The 25,570-nt window shown below is 43.3% G+C and overlaps 1 protein-coding gene across 3 annotated transcripts in view; it reads left to right on the top strand.

Moving 5' to 3' along the window:
- Positions 1-25,570, top strand: part of nav3 (neuron navigator 3) — a 182,978-nt gene that overhangs the window by 129,023 nt on the left and 28,385 nt on the right. For all 3 annotated transcript variants that reach the window (XM_053414866.1, XM_053414867.1, XM_053414868.1), the window contains 8 exons: positions 165-572; positions 2,290-2,412; positions 17,554-17,677; positions 19,115-19,427; positions 19,896-20,622; positions 21,905-22,330; positions 23,299-23,340; positions 25,311-25,468. In XM_053414866.1, the coding sequence (XP_053270841.1) occupies positions 165-572; positions 2,290-2,412; positions 17,554-17,677; positions 19,115-19,427; positions 19,896-20,622; positions 21,905-22,330; positions 23,299-23,340; positions 25,311-25,468 (2,321 nt within the window). The remainder of the gene's footprint in view (positions 1-164; positions 573-2,289; positions 2,413-17,553; positions 17,678-19,114; positions 19,428-19,895; positions 20,623-21,904; positions 22,331-23,298; positions 23,341-25,310; positions 25,469-25,570) is intronic.

Below are 25,570 nucleotides of genomic sequence, written 5' to 3' on the forward strand. Positions count from 1 at the left end.
TTGGAGCCACTTTACAAAAGGGCTTCTTCACGGAGCCTTTAAGAGTGGTTAGAAATTGTCAGAAAACACCATGCTGATGATAAATGATAGAATAATTAGAAGAAATAACAAATATTCTATATATAATTCCGTTATTCTGTCTTTCTGCCATTCTCTCTCCACAGTACACTAGAAACAACCTTCGACACCACGGTAACCACTGAGGTCAATGGGCGAAGTCTCCCAGCCCTCACTACCCGCTCCTCCCCCATGGCCTGGCGACTGGGGCAAACCCAGACCCCTCGTCTCCAGGCAGGCGAAGCCCCCTCAATGCCCAGCAGCTATGCTGCGCCCAGGGCCAGCTCGACAGGGGCTGGCACCACCACAGGGCGCTACAGTGGGCACTCGGACGCCACCAGGTTTGTGTACAGTGCCCCCCTGAGGCGAGCAGCCGCGGCAGGGTCGAGGGGGGCTGAGCAGGGGGAGAAGGGAGATGGAGGGCTGGAGAGAGGGAAGCAGATGGAGGTGGCAGGGTACATGAGTGATGGGGACATCCTAGGGAAGAACGGCCGGATGGATGAGATCACCAGCGGGTAGGATAAGCATGTTAGCCTCCACTGACACACTGACTAATTCCAAGTTTCTGCTTTAATAGTGCTATTAACAACGCTTATTGATAAGCCTACCCTATAAGTAAATTACAGGTATAATCACATATATTACTAAACTTAATTCATAGATGTTCATAACTGGAAATATATGCAGCTTTACAATGTTAACTGATGTAAACAAACTTTTAGTCTAACAAAATAATTAATATCAAGTATTAAAACATACTAAATCATTTACTATTAACCTTATATCAATCAATCAGCATTTTGGGATATAATAATTAAAAAATATCTACAGTCAGCAGACAGGGAAACAGCTAGCCTGGCTTTCTCAAAAGGTAAAGCAGAGGTACCTGAGTTTGCACAGCAACCTGATGGCAACGCTTCAGGGAGTCACTGCTCTCAGCCCTGAAATCATCTGGTACATAACCCCTAGCAAACTTTAGTTTTTAATTTTCATATATACTGTATATAGCAGATTTAACAGTGAGAGCAGATTCTAAAGTAGTGTTTTGAGTATTGGTGCGAAGGCATTTGTTTGATACTTTAACCATGAACCATTTATCACCTGACGTCACTCCTGCTTGTTGCTATGATGTGAAACAGCATTGGATTTGTAATTGTGACTTGTACATGTAACACTGTGGCAATGTGCCTTTGTGAAATAGAAATATGTACTTGACGTACACACTACAAGCTGCTCATGCTGATGAAATTTCTCAAGGCCACTGCATGAATGGGTATTAAATCAGCACCTTTGCTTTGATGTCTAAAGCAGAAGACGTCAGCTTTAATACACAATAGATCGGCCTTCTCATACTTCTTTAAACGCCACCTTTAAAACACCATTTGTCTTTTGAAGCATCGTGACTACAAGTGACACATTTCTATTCACGGTTAGCTGTGCATTCACACAGTTGCCAAGGTCTCAACACATTTTTTCTCTCTCTGTGCATCAATACAAATAGCCTGCTGACATCCACCAAGGCTATCATTGGCTTGTCATGCCCGGAGAAGAAAGGTTCAAGTAATAGATTACATGAATGAGGGAAGATAAATCAGTGTCCTCCACAAAGCGTCGTGACAACACAAGTGTGGGCATCTGACCTTCGTTCCCTCTATAGCAATAAATGCCTTGAGCAAGTGGTGGGTGTGCTGAAAAAGCAGTTCATCTGACACACACACACACACACACTTGGCATCCATGCTCTCAAGATTGCCCAAAAGGGAGTAATGGGGGATGATGCAAGTGGCAGTTAGGCGAGGAGTGATGGAGCTCAGCATCTATAGGGTTAAAGATGTGTCAGAAGATAAAATGTAGCAACACATCAGGAGGGAAAGGTGATTAGCTGAATTATTAGCTCAATTAGCTCCACACTAATGATCCCCATGTCCTATCAGCCGTGTCTGATAGCTGTCTGGCAGTCGCCTGTAATCCCACCACTTGCTCACTGCCATGTACACATCCAAAGAAACACAAATTCACTTAATCACGCACCCATTTGTCATATATTTCTAAACAGAATTCATTAGTCAGATTTCTCATTGATCAAACGAGGCTGTATCGTATCTCTTGTTAAGCCAAATTAATTTGTTGCTTTTCATTATAAAGAAATTGGAAAAAATCGAAAGTAAGTAAACTTTTGGTGTCAAACTACGCTCAGACATCTACCTCCTCTAATTGGTTCTCCTCTCACAGATACCTCACAGACGGCGGCCTCCATCTGTATGCGAGGAACACGGGCCGGGGCTCAGACGTGGCTTCTTCTTCGAGAGAAACATCCCAGAGAGGAAGCAAAGAGATGCAGGGAGACATAGACAGGTAAGGATGGAGTCTGTCAATCACACAGCGCCGCTCGCTCTGCTGACGTGAGTTTGATGCCGGCTTGGACCGCACCCACGTCTGTTTAGGTTTTCCAAGGACACGTCGAATGGATGAAAGCGCATTGTTGAATATCCACATTTGCATACGCTGTCTGCGTTTTTGCATTTCAGTTTCCACTTTTGGCGTTTAGCTGATGTTCCTCTCCAGAGAAGCCTGCGATGGCTTCAACAATACAAGCCTCAGTAACTTCGCGGGTTGCCAATCACTTTTAGCTACAGCCAGGTGTGCATTGCGAGGGTAAATCCACCTGACTGTTCTTTGCGGCTGGTGATGGGTGTGCCTGAGAAAATCAGTGAAGAGAATGGAAGAAAGGTTCAAAACTGAACAAGCTGAAACTGCAGGTGCATCCTCTAAGAGCCAAATGCATAGAAATGATGGAAAGCCCGCTGAAGCATTCATCTCTGTTATGGGCAGAAGTAATCAGAACAAACTGGTACAAAGAGTTATTTAGATCTAAACACATGTTGCTTCGTTTTTTTTTTATTAACTAGATGAACGCTGTGTGGTTTTGTTTCGTTTACAGCGCTAATTTGCACCTGCACATAGAGAATTGTATGAATATCTATATCACAAGTGGTTTTAAAGCACTGACATTATACAACATTTAGATTTAAGCCTGCACATAAAGCTGTTCAGCTGTAGTTGATAAACCACACTTAATCCAACACTGCACTTCATTTGGCCCTACACAATATAGATACATAGTGTTAAGTCAATAAGATGAATTGTTTTGGAGATATGTGTTGCACAGACAGATGTAACAAAAGACACACAAAGATTTCTAGAATTAGTAGGAAGATAGTGTTGGAGAAAAAATTGATACATACAAAATATAGACTTGTTATATAGTTAGACAAGACAGAAGGGAAAAGAAGGGGAAAGCTTTTGGGCAGCAGCCAGCAGATGATATGGTGCAAACACACGGTCTTATTTGCTCATCATCACATCGAGTAAGAGAAGCAAAGCCTCAAGCAGAAAGTCCTAAATAAGTTGATGTCCTATAGAGGTGATAGTCAGGCCACCTCCCTGCCGCAGGGACATCTAAGACGTGATATTGATTTGAAGCTGTCAAGCGAAGATTGCGATGGCAGGCCTTCAGAAAGGCCTCTGGGAACCAACTGATGCAGTGACATTTCCCAGTGTCGCAACTTCAACTTCTGCCAGGATTTTAATGAGTCGCAGTGTTAAGAGGAGTGGGAAGTCTGAAACGCAATCAGATATGGCTCTCAACAATTACTTAGCTTTTCTTATAGCGCCTTTAAATAAATACACTCCAAGCCAAGATGACATAATTCTAAAAAATTAAGTTTGGTTTCCTCTAATTCTGGTTAGACTTTCAGATTGCTATGTGATTGCCTCAGTCAGTTTCAAGAAAAGCTTAATGGGATAAATGTGCATGGGGTTACATAAGGCACATTTAGATGGAGGGAAGTACGACTTGCAGATGTGCTTGCTTGTATCTGTGTCTTTGCCACTTGTTTCCCAGTGCAGACAATCCTGCTGCTTCTGGGGGACGTGCCCTCAAAAGCACGTTTGTCACAACAGTCAGTCAAGCCAGTCCGATCATATCTGTGTTCGGTCGAGCGTCAAAACACATTGGGGCTGACCGGAGGTTGAGAATAGGCGATTAACCTGCCCCCCCCGTCCGTCTCAGACTGATCTGCCTGTCAGACTTTGACACCTCAGGCAAAGGGAAAGTTCGGATAAGAATAAATATGAACCCTGTGAACTGTCTCCTCCATTTGCCAAGTCTCATGCTTGTGTTGTATCTCAGCATTTAAATATTTTTCGTCCAAAGTGTCTCTCACCTTGACTTGACATAAATCCAAAATAAAGCAGTTTCCTCAGCTAAAGTCGGTGTTAGTGCTCTGGGCCCTAGGGGGTATGAGGAAATATTGATGCCTGCTTCCCCTTAAGATGCCTGCAGGCAACACACTCCCTGTAGGATCAGGATTTGTACTCAGGAACCCTGTTTCCTTCCTGCTTTCCTTCTTCTCTTTCCGCTTACAAAACTATATGAATGTTTCACACACACACATACACACATGAACAGACACACATGACGGCTCCCCTGCCTCCCTCTGACTTGTGTGATTGTCAGACGCTGAGCTGTCACTTCCCACTGACATACGACAAAGCTCAGGGGGGAATTCATTTCCGAAGCGATTACTCGCTGGGCTTCACACCTCAGCTTGGCTTTAGCTCGCTCTGTGAGACAGGATCTGCCCTCCATGATCCGTTCCTTCTTTCTCCAGGAGCATTCGTCTACTTTTCCACACACAACCCCCACAGATAAGGCCCAAGTTCAAATAATCTGTTCACTGACTTTGTAGAATTTTTCAGGAATGATAAGCCAAACGTTTATTCTGAGCCGGCCAGTGAGTCAAATCTACAATGTCTACTTTCTCTTTCCCCGATGGCCTGAAGTTTTTTCACATTTAGCTGATCAACACATACTTAAAAGCCTCTGAACCTGGCAGGTGGAGCTGAGGTCTGAATGTTTGGCTTCCCTTTGGACGATTGGAAAATAAAGCCTCCTGTGGCTCATCTTTCGGCTTAAAATAAGTCAGCCATTATTTTGGGAGAAAGTGTCGAACTTGCATTAATCTAAGCCTCTGATCAGACCCCGAGAGATCCGATCACAAGGGGTCAATGCTAAGTGCAGGTCTGAAAGCATCCAAATGTGTCCCAGAGAGTTATACTTAGAGCTGGACACTTGTTATCGTGATAGTAACTGTGCATAAATAGAAACATCTGTACTGTGTGCATATACAAAGCCTCTTCATAGGTGTTATGGTCTTTAACGTTTGGTACTCAGTTTCCTGTTTTGTCCCTGGCAAGTGGGCGCACAGTGAGAACGTTTTTATGGGTGGTACCTGGATTTAAAGTGCGGTTTGGGACAAATAATTTGGAAAGAATACTAAGCGTGTTGAAATGTCCCCGCTTCTCTTCCTTCCTTTTGCGGGCAAGGTGCACACATGCAGCCACACACTTCCCCAAGACACATACACAAGTGCACCTCCCTCTCTCCCAGTTCTGCTGGCACACTGGCAGCAGCATAGAGACATCCTAGGAGGCAGAAAGCGGGAATCGGTCTGCGTACATAAACTGAGCTCCCACGGGGCTCATTATTCTCTGCGCTTTTGTCCGTCCATGATGACTCCCCATGCTGCCACTCATGGCAGCTTCATCCCCAACCAACTGAGCCTCTGAGGAAAGGCGTCTAAGTGACTCATCAGATGTAGACTCATGGCCAGCAGGTGACTGAGACCATCTGGGGCTCAAGCAGTGTGGGTTATGTTTGCTGCAGTAAACCTTACATGACATACTGTATGTGCTTGATGTCATCATAGGTGGTGTTAGATACTGCTCATCTCCATTTTTTAAACAACTCAGCTTTGTGGGTGTCCCCCGTTCCCTGGGAAACTGCTCTGCTGGACAGGAAGTTACGTTTCTGCAGGTGGTTTGGAAGGAGGAGGATGAACCTGTGAAGTCAAAATTTAGATTTAAGTACCTTGATCAGAATGAGCCTCTGTTTTTTACCTACCGTATTCAGCAGAGGTAAGCGTGAAAGATACAGTAATAAGTTTAGTGTCAAATATGAAGTTGCTCTTGGAGGTGTATGTTTTTTTAATTATGCTCTGAATAGAATCTCCTGAAACTGACCATCTGCCCCAAAGCAGAACAAAGGCTCAGATCCCTCTTTTAATCAGTCCATTTCAAAACAATGCAGAATTCAGCCTTGGCTAAAAGCCCCTTTCTAAAAATACCCTCCTGTGTGTCATGCAACATAGATGAGTGCATACTCAAGGCTTTACTGTCAAGAAAAGACACCAGAGGAGAATGTTTTGACACAGGCTCCCGTTCTCAGCAGACACATGAATAAGTAACAGGGGCCTTCTCTTTTTGCATCCTGGTGTCTGCTGTCTCTCTCTCTCTCTCTCGCTCTCTCCCCCTCTCCCCGCTCACCCACCTCTTTCAGGGCTGGACTGTGGCAGCTGGCTCTGCATTTTTTTTTGGTTGTGTGAAGCGTTAGGGGATTGGAGACAAGCTTGTGTTTGATTGTGTGTTGTTTTGTGTTGACCATGCTTGACAAACAGTTTGCTTCTTCTACGAAGACTGTATGTGCGTGTGTGCGTGCGTGCGTGCCTGCAAGTGTGTGTGTGTTTGTGCAGTTTCCTGCATTTGTGTGTGTGTGTGTTACTGAGCAGCAGGATCCCGGCTGTCACTCTGAGGAGCACTGACAGTCGTGGGGAAGCTGCATGGCTCGTCGGTGCTGCCGTAAGCAGCGGGGAGATTTGCAGGAGACTGTTTTTAACCATCTGCCACAAAGTCGGTCTCATATAAGTTTCTCTGTAGCTCATCTCTGCTAGCGGCGCCACTTAGGAAGAAAATATCCTATCTTATGCTGCACCTGAAACTGCAGTGCTTCATATTTCCGTTTTCGAGCTTTCTGAAGTTTTCTGGCGTCTGTCAGTCGGTTTCTGTTTCCAGGCATTTGTCTATTTTCAGTCTTTCCACCGTAAGAAAGAGCACACAGACACACAAACTAAACTTAGCTGACTATGCAGATGTGTGCCCTCGAAGACACACATATTCCCTCTGAAGTACTGTACAGTCACATCGGGGCCCTTACCAACTCATGCAAATTTGCATACATGTATTCAGATGAGCTTAAAGGAAGATTTCCTCTTTCTGGAAGTTTGGAAGTTTTTCTCTCACTTTTTCACTTCCTTGCATTGACTGAATTGTGTGTCCCACTCTGGATGCTGCTCCTTCTATTTATAATTGATCTGAATATTTTTCATACTCCTGCAGGAGAAGCCTCGGATCCTCATTAATTACTGTACTCACTGAATTAATAAGTGAAGTCGAGTAGTCCCGGAATGAGCAGTAGTGGAATAAAAAGACATTGTGCCCTACTTCCTTTTTCTGAATGTGAGGTTTGGGTCCAATGAATCAGGTTGAATTTTCCCCTTAGAGTCTCCAATGTGCACAGGTGCTGTAAAACCTCACAACCATAGTATTATTTTGTTCAAAACATCCTATTTTGCATTAGTATGCATAGGAAAAAACTAAATGCACTATTTTAATCAAAACTTGAACTACACAACATATTATTAGGTTTCAGATTTTATTTTATGAGCTTCTTTCCATTTTGCTCAGTGGCTCAGGATTGACTCCTCTGTTAGTACATTGTGCTGTGGTTTCTGTTCCTTCACTCAGCCTGGTTTAAGTCGCTCTCAGCATGATGATCTTTGGTCCATATGCTTCTCTGACGGTGAACCACAGCTCTGCCTGTCAGGGGCAGGTTATTAGGTGAAAGACAACATACTCATTAGTGTCTTTGTAGATTATTGAGACATTAATTATGAAATATATGATCACAAAGCCTTGGAATAATGACAGCATCTGTTTGAAATATATGGCCTAAAGCCACCACCTTATTATATCTTTTTAATTAACTTCTGTAAGTAATGACCAGTCCAGAATGACTGCTAGTTCATTGAACTAATGGGAATTTTTCACTTTCACATTTCAAAACTACTTTGACAGACTATATTATATAAACGCCGACCAAGGACGTTGCATCTGAGTTTATCAATCAAAAATGTTCTCTCTTTCTTTAGCATGGTGAGATGGGAGGTTGAGGTATGCACTCACCGATTTAGTTAAAAGGAGACTGATGAACCAAGTCAATGATACAAGGTTTTTAACAGAAGTAACAGAAGTGAGTTTGTATGTCTGATTTTTGTCATAATTTAATCAATTCATGATATGTTTGACAACAGAAGACTGACATAAGATATGGTGCGAATAAGAATATAACTCTCCCCATTTTCTGATCCACCTCACTGATAATTTTATAGCTCCTCCATTTAGAAAATGTTACCCACATGTCTATCTATCACATCTCTGGTTCAGGGACCAAGAACCTTAATGGCTTATCATTCCTTTCTTTATCTCCATATCTGTCACTGTCTCAGTGTGTGTGCATAAATCATTACACCCTCTTTTCATGCACATTCTCCCATAGTCACATGTCTCCACTTTGACTCTATGGATTTATGGGAAACAGTGATGCCATGAGGATTACTCACCTTAAGGTGACACATAGGTGACATAAGAGGCCTATAATACATACATATTCCTCCCTACTGCATATTGCATGTGCTAAACAGGTCACACATGAAGATTGTATGTTACCCCAAATTAATTCATGTGTTTGGCCCAGGCCATATAGTTGTCAGGGTTGTTGGATTTCAGTGACTCATTCTAAGCTTATTCTTAAGACCTAAGACATTGCCACCTTGTGTTATTTATCACACAAGCATAATGGTTATCGTTGTCTCCAGCTGAAAGACTTAAACCTTCACCTGTAATGGACTCAAAATGTCCATAAATATCAAATAAGTGGTGATAAGTGTTTGTGTGTAAGTCCAGCTGTTACCACAGCACTACATTAGATTTACTGTGAATAGGGAAGAGGTCCATTGATCTTAACAGAGAAGTGATGTAGTGCTTTATTAAAAAGAGAGCAATTCTCTCCATTACAAGCACTGATTCCAATATATCTTGAGTCTTAACGCTCTGGTGATTTTAAACTTTTAATCGAATAAGTTTGTCTATTTAAAAGGCCGAGTGCTTGCAGAGGGGGGAAAGCAGCGATTATTTGACTGTTGATGCAGAGCCTGTGCCCCTGAGACTTTACTTGGACTGGGAATTCATTTAAAAAATTGAATTGTCTGCATTTCTGCACTCGAAGCTGTTTCTTTGTCATGCGGTTGGCAATAAGTTGTGATGAAATGGAAGGAAAACCTAGAAAAATCAAAGCAACGTAATTAAATGTTTTTAGCATTTAGAAAGGTTTTGTATGTGTGACTTGTGTGACGCCGTTCTTGGGCAGTTTTTCTTTATTTTAGAGTCAGTGCAGTTTGCTGTCATAAGGTTCCTAAATTGGAAAATGTATTCATGCCTTATTTTTTAACAACATTTGAGGACTTGGGAAGGATGTAGAGACGCTACAGTTTTGTGTTTCCACCAGTGTGATAATACTGCTGATGGATTAATTCAGACCTGCTAATTCAGGATGGATTTAAGATAAAAGAACCAAAGACCCTCTGCTACAGCTGCATCAATTAATTAAGTTGAGAATTACTAAAGATATGACTCCATTCATCATCTGACAGCACTAATGAGTGAAAATATGAATCGACAAATCTCCTATCATTGCTATCATTTATTTTACTGGCACTGATTCTGTTGCAGATTAAATATGGGTTATAAAATATGAATCTTCTAAATGAATATGAAGTTGTACAGTACCTGTTGGTGTTTGAATATCTCTTTGGTGATCTGTAAAAGCCCTCCAGTTTCCCAAATATGTCAAGGGAGTTCATATTCAGTAAGTACATTTGTAAGACCATTTATTTTGCAGTTGTTGGACAAAATAATGCACTAAGAGGCAGTGTGAATAATTTAATACCCCAGATAAAAAAAACTCATTCCCTATTGCAGTGTATCAAGTTTCAAGCATCAGGATTGACACACAGTTAAGGATTGAAATAGAATTAATTGCGACAACTCTGTCAAGTCTCTTTCCCGCGGAGAATCAGCCGGTTGTCCGTTGTCCTCATCATTGATTCTGGACACACACCGAGATCACTGGTGGTCGGGTTCTAGCCTCAGCTGAGGAGCTTGGCAGAGCTGCAACTGTGCAACTCTGTCTATCACGTTGTAACCCTTTAATCCTAGATAGATGAAAGGTTCCCTTTCGCCAGAACAGTTGAGGATGCAAGGTCTGGCGGTGAACAGTTTGCCAAGTCGTCTGCCACAGACAGCAGAGGCAGACGGCCGGGTGATCCTCTGATGCCCCACCCACTCACCCGCAACCCTCACCAGGGTGGGTGACCGTCTGGTTCGCATTGCCCCTCCCATGCAAACCCATTTGTGTCTTGTATGTCATGTGTTTGAATACAGATATTTTCTAAACCTCATTTGTGGCCATCAACTAAAAATAACTAATGATCATTTTCATCATCGATCAATCTAGTCTGAATCTTTCACAATTTGTCTGAACCCAACATCCTACCAGAATCCAAAGACCCTCACTTTACTATGCTAATGATAAATTAAAAAAATATATGTCTTTCGACCCTCAACAACTTCTCATTACATCGACTTAAACTCGGTGGGGGAACTTCTACAGGTCCCCAGGAAGTGTGTCGTTAACTGTTGTATTTGGATGAACCTTCTAGCTATTTTTATGTTTTTTGGGGAAATACATAAATCCGGACCAACCCTGCTACGTTGTATCTGTTTGTCTTGAGGTAGAAAACGTGTGAAACTGTTTTAGTTTGTTTATCTCCCTCCAGGCCACAGGAGGAGGTTGGCGGTTGGGGCGGCTGAGGGTAGGGAGCACTTATGTGGGCTGTTTGTTTGCACATTTGCCAGCGGTGTGCCATAGACTTGAACAAACCCCTGTCGGGATGTATTAGCCTGCCGGATATCCCTCGCCTCTGAACAGCTAAATATTTTGTTTTCATCTCTAACTGCATTGCAGTACAAAGCCTTGACATCTTTACCAGCCGGGCCAGGCATGGTGACGTTCTGCTGTCTGTCACAGCTTGGCAGGAGAAACAGTTCCAGCCCGTCCTTCCAAGGTCTCGTCCTTTTTTTTAAATTGAGTTGTGCCGATCTGAATTGGATTCGAGTCAATGACGTGAGAGTCTCTTTTTTTTTTGTCAACACGAAATTATTTTCCACGTCCTGTGACACCTTGAGAAAAATAATCCATGACATTATTATTTGGACAACTACCCACATTGCCTCTATTTATCACTCTGAACAAGGTTACGTGTCTAAGTTTTGGGTGGCTAACATGAGCAGTAGCCAGAAAATCAAAAGACAACGTTAAAGCACAGTGTCTCACACGGGACATGGTGTCTTTGAAGAGATTTCTGTATTTCAGTCTCCAGGTGGTAGTAACTGTCCTCCGACACTGGACTCCAACAAATGAAGATCATTATCACACCGAGCAGCTCTATACGTCTTTGAAATAGGACGGCAGTGATGAAGAAGCCTGAGTTAGTCCTCCTAGATAAATAAAGATGAATGAATCAGCTCATTGTGCTGGTCTTCCTGCTGTACCACCCACCATTAGGCTCTTTCAGTGGTCGAGATAAGAGCATCATGAATAATGTTCCAACATGAGGCTGGACAGACTTTTCTGAGCCACCTCACGTATTATGCATGAGATCACTTCCAGTCAGAGGCATTCTGCAAATATCGGCGACTGTCGGCTCTCCTCCAGCAAACCACTCCCTCCTTGATTTGGCTTGATTCTGCATTGTCATCCTCCTTAAATTAACCCTCGATAACCCGCCGCCGAAGACATTGTCTGATTGCCTCTCTCAGGGCTGACAGGCCCATCCTGGTGAGGAGGGGCGAGCAGATGAAGAGCAGGGAGGGGGAGCTGGCAGCAGCAGTAAGGGGTGAAAGTGGAAGAGTGAGGTAGTCCTTGATTCCTTTCTCTTTCGTTCCCATTTCTTCTCCGGACTCCTACTCGTCTCACAGCTGCTAGCTTCTCCGCCAGGTGAGCTTTAGCCTGTTTTCGAAGTAGGCGCGGCAGGGAAACAAACCAAAGCAAATCACTTCCGTGACAAGGCGACAGGCAGCATCCATCCCACAGAGGTGAGTTGACAGCAACGCTGGAAACTGGTCTACAACACACACTCTGTGGCTTTGTGTTACGTTGAGTCACACTGTGAGTCACAGAGAAACTGAGCCTATTAGCAACTTTGGCAGATGCAAAAATGGCAGGAGAGGGAAGAATAAAGTAATTTGCATGGATGTCTTGTTTTGTAATTGGAGGAGCTCAGTGGCATTAACTGGGATTAGGTTATTCAACAGGAAAATGGGGATGAGTGCTTTCCATTTACATCACAGAGCTCTGTGCTTAATGTGTGTGAATGTATGTATGTGAGGGAGAGAGGAAATACAGAAACACTCCTTAAGTGACAGTTATTGTCATGGTGGAGGAGAAGGAAATCTTTGTTTGGGCTTTGTTGTGTTTTATCCTGAGAATTCAGCTCGCCGGGGGGGCAGTTAGTCGTTCTTTGTTTTACTTGAAAGAAGCATCCATATAACACAAAAAATGTCAACAGTTAAAGACATTATGTAACAAAAATGGAACAAGTATTCAGAGTTAATATTCCTGTCGCAAATGAAGCTTACTTGTCCATATCCACGTTCACAGTCCACACAGTCAGTCTGAGCATCGCACTGTCAATCAAACAGCAGCAGAAGCCTCTCTTCACTCGAGCTTTGAAAACAAGATGTTTATTTTATAAAAAATACTAACTGACGCCGAGGAAACAGGAATTCACTCGCAAGGTGTTTTTTCCTTAAATTGCTCTCAGATGAGTTCTATAGAAAGTCTCTCCTGAATATCCATGTATCGTCAGAGTCATCCACAGGATTTGAATGAAATATATATAATACTTTTTATATGAATTGTTAACATCAATAGTGCCACAATTAGAGTTAAGGGTTTCTTAATCATAAATGACACAAACAATTCATGAACTCAAACTGGATTTAATTCTTTCGTCTTTAAATGCCATTACAAATACATGTTGTGCCTCAGTGTTGTTATGTAAGAGGTCCACTTCCTCTGAAGTGTTTGCATTGTCCTATCTGGAGGACATCCCCGATTAACTAACTTCAACACCGTCAAATATTTGTCGATCCCCTCATCTCCTTTATCTCTTTGATACAGTGTAATCACCGCTGTTAGTTTCCCTTCATTCTGCTAATGGCATTCTGTCCTCTGGGCCGGAGAAGGAACAAGACACAGTGTATTGAATATTGAATGAGATAATGTTTGCATGGTTGAGTGTCGCCTCGGCAGTGCATTCGCAGCATGGGAGCAGCTAGGTGCTGCAACACAGCAGGCCAAGAGCAAGCATTCGCAGTGGAATTCACCATAAAATAAAACAGTATGAACGGTAGACATCCTCTTACATCTTCATTTGTTTCACTATTCTCTGTGTTGAAGTCACATCTTTCCACCTGGTCGCTGTCTTTGGTTTGTGACCACACTATGTAGAACATTACAGTCAAAGGAAGCACATTTGTATTTGTCCAATGAATAGAAACATGGGAGACATGGGAAATACAGTGTGGTTTCAGGTGAAGTTTCAGGAGGGAGACTTCGTCTTGCTTTGCTTGCACCATCTGCCGATTTCTCTTCTTGGCTTAGGAAGCACAGGACAGAAGCTAATATCCTCCACCGCCGTCTTATTTCAAGCATTCTGCTCGGTACATTGTTGCTCATTGTTAATTTAAGAAGTTATGACACAAAAGTCCGACTCACCCGCCCCCACTGTGGGGTTATTGAGTTTGCCTGTTCCTTTTTTGATGGTGCAACCCCCAACCAGCCGCACGCCGTAGGAGATGTGGTGACGTGCATGTGAAAGTGCGCAGATCTGAGGGGGAGGAGCTTGGTTAGCCACAGCTCTCTCCGAGCAATCAAGGCCGATCTTAGCCCAGGGAGTCGGCCTGATGAAACATTTCAGCCTATTACGGACCGGCAAGCTCCCCGGAGGAGCGCCGCAGTTTATTTCTGTTTTCTTTTCATTTAATCAATCTTTTATTTCAAGAAAATCCACTGCACATAGATGCTCCTCTTCACCTTGTGATCACCCACAGAAATAAAACATCTATTACGTCATCAATTACTGTTCACTGAGCAGCTCCAGAGAAGCAGCTGGGCCACTGCAGGTTTGCCCTGCCCGGTCTCCGGGGTTGATAGGGGTGTCAATCAATATCGATGATATGTCCTAAGGTATCTGCACATTGTTTGTATTTTCATTCAGCAATTTTGTTCCCTCCGTTTGTTGTCTTGCATTAGAAAAACTCAGTTTGTTAATTAACATGCATTTGCTTTAATAATTACATTTAAAGTATTGAATGAAAGCCAAAGGGCATCTTTACTTTGTGCTCAATAGACATTCACTGTGACTCATTATGTTAATTAGGCGAGAATTACCCAAGAAATAGCTTTAATCATAATAACCGCAGTTGAGATTAATCCTCCATGCAGAAGACTTTCAGTTTTATATTAGAGAGACCACCCTAGGAGCAGGGGAATGATATGATGCTGCCAGGGGAAGCTGCACAAGATTATTCTCATGTTTAGATAAGAATTGTAAGTCAATGAGCTTCCTCACAGCCATCTGCCTCCGCTTTGGGTGTTATGATGATAGACTGCATGACGATCCTTTCACTGCTGTTTCATCGTTTCTCGTTTTTGTATTTCCCGAGTAAATCTGCAGCGCTTGATGTCGTCTAGACCGATTTGTATCAGTTTGCGAGAAAATATTACAAGTGACCATTCTCTAATGTTACAAGTTATCTTTAAAGCATCTTTCTCTCTGATGATTTAATGATTTTCTTCAGTAAATAACTATATTTATACCCAGCGACAGAGTTCTGTGTGTCTGCTGACAAAACCTGTTATGGAGTGCAGCCAAGTCACTTTGGACTGTTTCATTTTGTTTGGAGCAGCAAATTTGCCCCCGTTTGCCCCAGCTGTCTGTCACGCACTGAAGGGGGGTCTCAGAGGAACGGCCAGAGTGCACTGGAACTCCCCCGTCTCTTCTGAGGGAAGAAAAACTGAGCAACGTGCTAACTTTACATGTGATTGTCAAGGTGACCCGGCAGCTAATGTCACCACCAAAACTCATAAGCCCCACCCGGCACTAACAGCTCATTTAACCTTGGCGCTCCGTCAAATTGGAACAAGTCAGACGCAGTCGGCTGCTGTCAGATCAAGCTGCACTCACCTTAAAAACAAAGCCACGGTATCAGACAGGCTTAAAGGATGAGAGGGAACAATTAAAGGGAAACGACCCAGGCATGTTTCAAAGCCATCGATTTACACAGGCTGTATTTGCAAAAGCCTGTTTTGTGCTGAAACACGCTCACTCAAAGACTTGTGTTTGATATCAGAGCTCCTCTCACAGTGCTCAGCAGCAACCTCTTTTTTTCTTAGGGAACGACGTTAAAGCTGAAGATACACAGCTTAGAAGCTCAGACTGACAGCGAGGATGCTCTTTATTTCTTTGTGTGACACGATCCTCAGTGCATTAAACATCCATCTCTGAGACGCGTCTCCGATAATGGCTTTGACTCTCAGGGAAATGGAATCTCAAATTGACAGATTAAGGGTGGCAAAATGGAAGAAATTGGTTGAGATGCTCAGAAAACACAAAGACCCATCATGACCTGTTCTTTATTTCCAATTTTCTCTTTTGTGTTCTTTTCTAATTAAAACCTTTCTCAGCCTTGTGAGCACTTTGGCTTAAACAAATTGCATGCCTTTTTTTTTCAGCCCAATATTCTACATAAGCTGATCATATTATATCAATCTGATCTAAAGTTAACCCTAAAACCAAGCCTGCAGTTTGTTGTTGTATATAGTTTAAATTGAGTTATAGTTAGGCACAGACCTGGTCAGAAGTTGGCCGTGCAAATAAATGGTGCTCATTCTAAATATGTCATGAGAGCAAATCAATTCTGCACTGCTACAGTGGACAACTGGGTTAGGAAGTGTCTGCACCACATTCATTAAAAATAGTTTACAGGTGTCAGGTGAATACAAACCATCTACAAAATGTTGCGTTTCGACTCTAGCCAGTCTCCAGCTCTTTATAATTTTACTAAGCAACCTATAACTAACTACAGCTAACGTAAGACTAACAGCTCATTATTGATTTTCCGATCAAACATTTATTAAATCCATAATGCCATCATCTTCTCCAGACAGCTGCTGTATATACACGTCTGCACATCTCCAGCTCACCCACAGCCTCCTAAAAATGAGTCATTATTCTCTCATTTTCCGTCTGCCTTCGGGTTTTCATCCTCATCCCCCATGAATTATAGATGACATGCCTGAAATGACTTGTTGAAAAATTGTAATTAGCTTCTGGAAGTTGTTTCCGTTGTCTTTATTTTTTGTTTTATTATCATTTGAAACAGCCATGTCAAATGTTGGGTGTGCTGGGATCATTCGGTGGAAATCATTTTAATTCTGTTGGTGAAGGGAATTGTTTCCTGTTTGCATAAAACTCTTTGTTATCTGCCACTGTGACACAGATTACAGTGTGTGTGCTTTTGTGAGAAGTCATTTTGCGGGTAGTGGCTGGCGTCTGTGCTTGTGTGGGTCTGGGTCCATTCATTTTCTTCTCTTCCAGCTTTTAATATTTTTTACCACTTGGTACGATTAGTCAAGCAAGTATGGGTGAAGTCTTTTGCATTGACACACACACACACACACACACACACACACAAACAAAAGGCAAACAGAGATGAAACTTGACATGTTGGCACGGATGGCAATTAGTATGTGTGAGAACTCAAAGTGAAAGCGAGAGCACAATGAAATCAAAGAGGGGCTAATATATTATTATTGAAGGTGATGTATCATGTCTGATAGCAACAAATATGTTTCCAAATCAGAGAACCATGTTGCAGGGGTTTCTGTGCTGTACTTCAGCTGTAATTAAATGGTGTGTGTGGAAATGATCGGTGTGTGATCCATATGCTCGTCTTTCAGGGGGCTCACAGCGTCTGTCAGCCTTCAACGGCGGCTAAATAATGACGGCTATAATGGAGATCCTTTCATTTCTCCAGACACTCAGAGTTAATGAGAAGCTTAACAATTAATGAGCCAATACCATTTTTCCCTCTCAAAATGTTTTAAATACCCACAAGTCGATTGGGCCCAAAAAAGGATGCGCATCTGTCTGAAGAGACAAATTAAGCCATCACAAATGATATACAATCTGGCTGACCATATGATGGTTATTAGATGGTGAGGAAATTATACGTCATTGATATTTTGAAGAAAGTTTTAGAGTCAAATGTTGAAGATGGCACAGACACCATCAATAACTCTGTTGCTACGCCCTCGACTACATCTGCTGCCAAAACTACAAGGTTCCTTATCAATAAAGCTAACGTGGACCTTACCAGCCTCTGTTTCTCTCTTCTTCTCTTCTCCTGCTACAGTTGGGACGACAGCAGCTCGGTGAGCAGCGGCCTGAGCGACACGTTGGACAACATCAGTACAGACGATCTGAACAGCCCCGCCTACACTGTGGTCAGCTCATCACGCAAAAGCAAAGGAGCGCAGGTAAAGACAAAAGAACAACAACAAGACTGAAAACTGTCAAAAACTATAGGACGTGTTGCCATGGAGTTTGATACTGATGTGACCAGTAGATAATCTATTGACTTTTCCTTCGATGCCGCCATCAATACTTTACTTTTTGGTTTATTATTAGTGGAACTATGATCAAATCTTCTTCTCTGGCATGAGCAACTGTGTGGTCCCTGAAAGTCTCATCTTTGCTGACCTCCAGTTGTTTAGCTTCTCATCATAATGTACTCCAGGACAGTGTGACATCACTGTTAGGCGTGTTGACAGGTGCAAGAGACACACATCCGCCTCATCAGTGGTAACCTACTGGCCATGGTCTAGATTGAGGCTTTCAATCTGGGAGAGCAGTAAAACACTGCTTTTCAGCCTTGTGCTCATTTAAGGTTCAGTTTACTTGTCATGAGGAACACTATGAAACAGTTTAATGTCCTCTGTTGCAGAACGAAAGTCTGTATTACGAACTGGGTGTATGAGCTAGTAGCCTACTTCTAAAAGAGGCTATTACTGCATCTTTTCCCCTACTTTATGGTAGTGCAATACTAAGTCTTGGAAGCCCCGAGCCAGCAAATCAAACTAAATAAAGTAAAATATAAGAAACTGTCACAGAAACTGATAGCAATTGACACTGAATGATGAAAAATCTTATTATTTTGTGCAAATTTTAATTGGCAGATCAAACTAGATTCGTTCTTCAAATGAATCCCAATGTTCTAATAGCATGAAACCAAGGCCAGTTTGTATGTGAGCTCCAGAATCACAGCCGAGGGAATAATCTACGGACTGAAGGCCACTGCACAGCTCCTCATGGGCTTTTGCTTTATTCTGCCAAGTATCGTTGGCCCCCTTGTGAAATACTCAGCAGACTGGGATCTTAAGAGACTCTGGTGTTGCTAGGGAGACTGGCCATCTGTTAAGGTAGGCTAGTTGGCATTGTTGTGTGTATGTGTGTGTGTGGGTGTTTGTATGCATCCCAGAAGAGGAGATCTGGACACGGGTGATTTCAAACATAGCTACAACGTCACACCAGAGACAAGTCCTGCTGCTCTGTTTGTGCAGGGACTTGTATTTTATTGGGGTGACAGTATTTGTTTAAACTACTCCTCTTGAAGGTCATATGCAGATTGAAAACTATTACCTGAATGTAGCCAGTATTGCTCAAGACAGGCTCCAGTTAACCAAATATATTTTCAATGTGTCAATTCATAAATTACTTACAACTTTGTATTTAATTACTTATATATTTTTTTGCTGTCAACATTGTTCTTATTTAACATGGTCCTGCAGTGGCAAACATGTACTGTTTATATAACTCTCCCACTGGTGAGTTATCAGGAAAGGTTTCTTTCTTTTTCTGATTCATCCATCAATCTCTTCCTATGTTTTCTTTGACAACCACCACCACCCCTCCAGTCCCAGAGAGGAAGCAAGTCAAAGCATGCAGAGCAGGAGGTGAGCAGCAGCTGGGCCGGAGCCGAGGACCTCAAGAAGGTAGAAGAGGAGTTGGAACAAAGCATGGACCCCAGCAGCGGCTCCTCCCGGTGGAAGCCTTCCTCGTCCTCCTCCTCCTCCTCCCAAGCCCAGGGCCAATATGAGGACGCCAGTCAGAAGGCCACCGCACTGGCCCAGATGTCCCAGACGGGCTCGTGGAGGAGGGGCATGACAGCCCAGGTGGGCATCACGCCACCCAGGACCAAGGGTACGACTGCTACCCTTAAAACACCAGGTGGGGAAAGTCACACTGTTTTTGCATGAATGAAACTAAGTTTTGCAAACTTCAGAATACAGCATGATATATTGCGATAATTTATAAGTGTTTCTGTGTTATTATACCATAATTAATGCAATAATTGTATAAGTGATCAGTTTCCTTTTCAATCCTTGTTTTTTCCAGGATTTTCGAATGGCGAGTCATAATTTAAAAAGTGTTTGACGATTATTTTCATTGACACGTGTTTAAAGACCCTGAAGTGACTCCTCAGTTTTATTTGAGAGCATGTAGCAGGTTTAGCAGCTTTGTTTTAGATAAATATTAGTTTTCAATGCAGCTGAGCTGAGACAAACTCAACCTCTGGCTTTTGGCCAGAATTTACACTAATTTGGCTTCTCCTATTGTGTGGCAGTGCCAGGCCAAGAATCTGCTGAGGGTGTTGTTTTTGTATTTGTGCTAATAAGTGTTTATGCAAATTAACAGGCAAAACTGATGATGCTAAGGCCTCAGAAAAGGGCAAAGCACCTTCTAAGAGTTCAGCTGGCATCCAGCGCTCACCCTCTGATGCCGGGAAGAGCAGTGGAGATGAAGGCAAGAAACCCCCCTCTGGCATTGTGCGCCCACCCACCACAGGCTCATTTGGATACAAGAAGATCCCAGGTCCCAGTGGTACCCTAATCACCTCTAGCGGGGCAACACTCACCAGCGGCTCAGCCACCCTGGGCAAGGCGCCCAAATCCTCAGCTGCCCTAGGCAAAGGCACAGGCATCGGCGGTGTGCGGAAGACCAGCCTGGATGGCTCACAGCCCCAGGATGATGGCGTCCTGCTGAGCTGCGGAACCTCCAAAATGACCCTCCAGTACCGCTCGCTACCCAGACCGGCCAAATCCTCCAGTGGGGTGTCAGCAGGGCGCAGCGGGCATCGCTCCAGCTCCAGCAGCATCGACTCAAATGTCAGTGGCAAATCCGCTGGTGGGGCAGTCACACAAACGGGGGCCAAACGCAGAGATGGAAAGGTGGCCTCGGATCGCACCAGTCCCGTCACAATAAACCAGACAGACAAGGAGAAAGTGGCTGTGTCAGACCAGGACCCAGCAACAGGATTATCCACATCCCCCAAGTCCAGCCCTACCTCCACTTCATCGGGCCAGACCGGCCTCAGGCAGCCAGGCTCCAAGTACCCTGATATTGCTTCTCCTACCTTCCGCAGGTCAGACACACAAAACAGGCCCACTGCTTTCATACTGTCTGTGTCCTTCACCATGTGTGTTTCTACGTGAATCAAACTCTACATTCACCACATTCCTTTTTATTCCCTTGATTATCGGCAATTTGCAATTTTCTTGTCCACAGCGAGCATGCCTTTACCTTTTTGTCTTAGTTTAGAGATTCTCGAAGTCATCTACAAATCTATATCAGATTTGCAAGTCAAAGAGGGTTTTCATTCATGATGATGAACTGATGTTTGTTGTGCTCAGTTATGTTTTCCTGATGCAGACTCCTGTAATAGATAGGGGAATCCATAGTGGTGGTAAAGTGACACCCTGGCTTAAAAGTTATTTGTCATCTACGTACATTTTAGATGTGTTTGGTTGCATAGAAAGACAAAAAATAATCATATATCAGTGCCATCCTGAAAAAAAACCTGATAGAGTTTTTGTGGTTGCACAGCAAAGGGTTGCCATCATAGGTTGTTACCTGGTGCGTTGATAAGCCACCGCAGATGAAACATAACTTTACCCCCAAGCTGAAGGTCTGATGGCTTTTCATTTAGTGCGTACACATCCAGCTCAGCAGTCTTGATCAGAAGCGACAGGAGACAGGAGTTTCTCAGCTCACCAATCCCCGACTCATTAGGTGCATGCATTCGACAGGCATGTCCAAACACTCATCCCATCCGATTTGTCAAGCCGACACGTTTCATCTGCATGTATTTTCTTTTTCCTTCAAGAGCGCGTCATCTGTATACTTGGTGTGATTGTGATGACAGACTGGGACAGACTCAGGCACCGTCGCAGGCTGCCTGCAGGAGCATATGCAGGAGGCAACCAGGGTTGAGTGGCCTAACAGATTAGGTTATTTAAAGTCACAGGGTTGAAACGGGCAAAGCTGTGAGAGCAGATGTGTCTATGTAAATTGTGGCAAGTTCGCAGCTGAAATGAGGTGGAGGTTTGCTGCGAGGGATAAATGTGTTGGGAAGTCTGCTCGGTATTTCATCTGCAGTTTAAAGTCAGCGTTACAATAAAGATGTGGGGATGTTTCTAGACTCCGTTTTTCACTTACTGCACGGATCCTTGCATACTTGCTTCTTGTTACTTGTGAATATTTTGATGTATGATATACAGCACACCCCTGAGATAACCTCTATGTCATCCACTCTTTCAAGCCCAAAGTATACCAGAGTCTTTCATTTTCTAGTATGGATCTTGCAGATGCTCATCACTTGTCCTTTGAGCATGTCTGAATGACTGCACCCACCTCTCTACCCCCAGATTGTTTGGCACCAAAGCCAGCAGCAAGGCCAGCACTCCGGGCACGCCCGACTCTGGCAAGTGCCCCTCATTACTGGGCAGCCCCCACGGCACATTGGCAAGGCAGGCAAGTCTGGATTCACCCTCCTCTGGCTCGGGGAGCCTGGGCAGCGCTTGTGGCCTGAGTGGTGGTAGCAGCCCACTGTACGGTAAAACCCCAGACTTGTGCACTGACTCCCCGGCATCCAGTCCAGCTTCTGGCCTCTCCCTGCCCTCCAACGCTCGGCCATGGCCTGCCTGTAGCTCGTCAGCTGGCAGCAAGGACACACTGAGCTGCCAAAGCATGACCAGTCTGCACACCAGCTCTGAGTCTATTGATCTGCCGCTGGGCCACCACGGGCCAAAGATTACACGAACCGGCAGTGTCAAGTCCACCCTGTCTGAGGGGTGAGTAACAGGAAATACGATCGGGCTGAATCGTATTCATTGTTTCATTTGAGAACAGAGACAGAACCCAGCATCTCCCTCCCCTAAGATCTAAACATACCAGGCAGAGTAAGCTTAGATTATAAAAAGTAATGATAATAATTACAAATAAATCACCCAACCAGCACATAGTTTGGTTGGTTAAGTTTCTTTTTCTGGCATGGTTTTAGTATTTTCAAAGTAAAATCTTTGAGTATACACTTGGTGTTATTTACTTCGGTCAGAAGAGATGTGCAATAGACCTATGACTGTTCCCCGATATTATATCCCTATATAATAAATACATTTTATTTAATATATATATACATATATATATATATATTTAAATAGATATTCCTGACAAATTGTTCTTTATACTTGAACTTTTTTCACTATTCTGTCAACGACGTGACCTACCAACTTTTACAAGCAAGTCTATCACATTGGTCATGTTGCAATGTTTTACTGGCAGCATCATAAAACTCATCAACTGTAGGAAGTTCTATGAGAGTATCCCTCGTGGTCCCACAGCCGTGCCAGAAACAGCAACACAGCAAATTCAGGTCGTTTCAGATGCTCATTCCCATGAGAAGTCTTTATTAGGTTGTTTCCATTGTTTTGTCCACATACTGTGCATGGAGGATAGAAAGCAGAGCACAAATTTAGTTTCCCTTAGTCGTTTAGTTTTATGTCTCAAAATGAAACAATTGATTTAAATATTACTTGTGTTTATATTTGTTGTTTATTGTACTGTGATGCATTACTTAGCATCTTTAATGTTTTCTTCATAGAGTACATCTGTCTGCATATCGTGTGTGTCCGTTAGTGCGTGTGTCTGAAGTCAAGTTTGTGAAATGTGACAAAAGTAATTATTGTTGTCAGCTAGCGCAAAAAAAAGAACCAATGGTCTCCGAGTTCATCTAATTTACTCATCCTCTTTGTTTTAACAGCATGCCTCTTGACAGAAACACGCTTCCCAAAAAGGGACTGAGGTACAACACATCTGCAGCCAATCTCACCCGTTCTGTTCCAAAGATGTGCTTGCAAGATGCATGTGCATGTAAATTCCAAGCTGTACCAAGTGTTGTAGTACAGTTTGAGTAGCTTGATGTGGCATTTACTGCAGTAATTCCAAACCATGACAAACCAAAACACCTTAGTTTACCCTATAGACTGTTTGTAGAATCTAATTTTAATTGAACTTATATCCCTAAGTTAAGGGATATAAGTTTAAAAGTGACGGATATTTTGTTAAAACACATAGCTACAGCATTAGTTTAAAAAAGTTAGCTCAAATGAAATGATATATTTTTTTAATATTAATAATAGCTTAAAGTTATTTATAAATGCTTGAAATAAACAGGTATGCATGATTCATTTGAGAAAGCAATGGACATGCACTTGACTAAGACAGGTTGAGAACTACTGATGTATAAATCAATGAGTTGTATTGATTATGTACTAATCACCCTGCACACCACATTCCTTCACAAATCAGACTAGCAGTGGATGAAGACTTTTTACAAATGCATTATACAGAGCATTACTGTATGTAATGAAGTAATACAAGACTCCCTTTAACATCTGTTACATTTTCCATTATGTTTTTGGTCACCTTAGGTACATGTTTATCTTCCCAAAGTCACTCTCATACATTTTGTGTAACCTCCACCAAATGCTGAAGGGCCCAAAAGTGATGATAGCTCAGTATCTGATTTTGTACCAGAGAGCCTGAAGTGAGGCAAAAACAATTCCTCCGCAGTATGAGATGATCAGGCAGGGGCATGTTTGTCTGCCTCCCCGTGTGCCCCCCCTTATCCTCTCTCCTCATCTCGTGCACTGCTAGAATGCGGCACAAACAGCCACCATGACAGAGCAGTTCTTCCTCAGCTCCTTTCAAGGGCCTAAACACCCTGATAACATTTCCCTCTGTTAGAACGGGGGCGTTCTTCCAGTGTCGTTTTTGAATTTAGTTGGGACCAAAGGGGGAGGGACAGAAATACCATAACCCATTCATCACAGTGGCACCACCACTGCAGGGAACAGCCTCTCTATCAATTAATACATGACTGCTGCAGAGGGGTGGGACAGGGCATGCTGGTTTACAAACCATTCTTTCATTTTGGTATTTGGAACTTTAACTTTATTGCGCCTAAGAGCATCGGATCTTATACTTCACTTAATGCCAGTTGAAAGTGAGGCCACACAGCACTTTTTACGCCTGATCTTTAGATTTTCTTACAAGTAGAGCTTAGACTAGTAATTGCCCCCATTAGTCATATAAATAAGCATGTTGCTTCTGCTGATTGGGGTTCTGTAAGTGCTAAGTTTACTGAGTCAAACAACGACCTCTGGATATTTCAGTGTATTCCATTTCAACTTCAGTCAGGGCCGAATGCTGCTGTGTCACTCAGATGCTACTGTGCCACCACATTCAACCCAGTCATTCAACTCTCAGACACCCAATTCCCTGAGGGAGAGAATACAAACCATAGGCGTTGGGCGCGGGGTCAGATGTGACAAGGGTAGTAATAGGGTCGCTGGAAGGAAGACGCCGCCTGAAAAGGGATGAGTGCAAACTCAATTATCATCCTTAGAGGATTAAATATGGCTGATTGTCGTGCGTGCGATAAGGGCCTGCTGTTGCCGAGCCACTCTGGAGCTGGGGAGAGAAGAAATGAACCCCAGTGTGTGTGTGTGTGTGGCAGCTCTGAGCAAGAGGAGTATGCTTATATGGTGTATGAGTTTATGACAGTGTGTAGATATAAGCATGTACATCAATGTGGTGTGGCTGCACATTTTGTATGTCCCTTCTACTCACATGCTTCTGTGTTATGAGCTCCACACTCATTGCATCAACACAGAACTTCCCTACTTGGAGTTTCAAATATCTCCATGTAACAAGTGCATGCTGTCTGTAACCATTCCTGCCATGGGCTTACGCCGTCTTTGGGGGTTTCAGGTACCCTCCGTCCTCCCGGCAGGCGTCCCACGAGGAAGGGAAGGAGTGGTTGAGGTCCCATTCAACAGGGGGGCTTCAGGACACAGGCAGTCAATCCCCACTGTCTCCTCCAGGAGCCTCCTGCACCACCACTGGAAAATACCACTACTCCAACCTGCGTGAGTCTGTAGTAATAAACTGTGATGGAAGCATATCATATATCATATTCACTGGGTATTTATTTAGTATGTGTGTGTGTATGTCTTATGTATTTGCCCGCA

This window comes from Pleuronectes platessa, chromosome 22, assembly GCF_947347685.1.
Source record: "Pleuronectes platessa chromosome 22, fPlePla1.1, whole genome shotgun sequence".
Taxonomy (NCBI): domain Eukaryota; kingdom Metazoa; phylum Chordata; class Actinopteri; order Pleuronectiformes; family Pleuronectidae; genus Pleuronectes; species Pleuronectes platessa.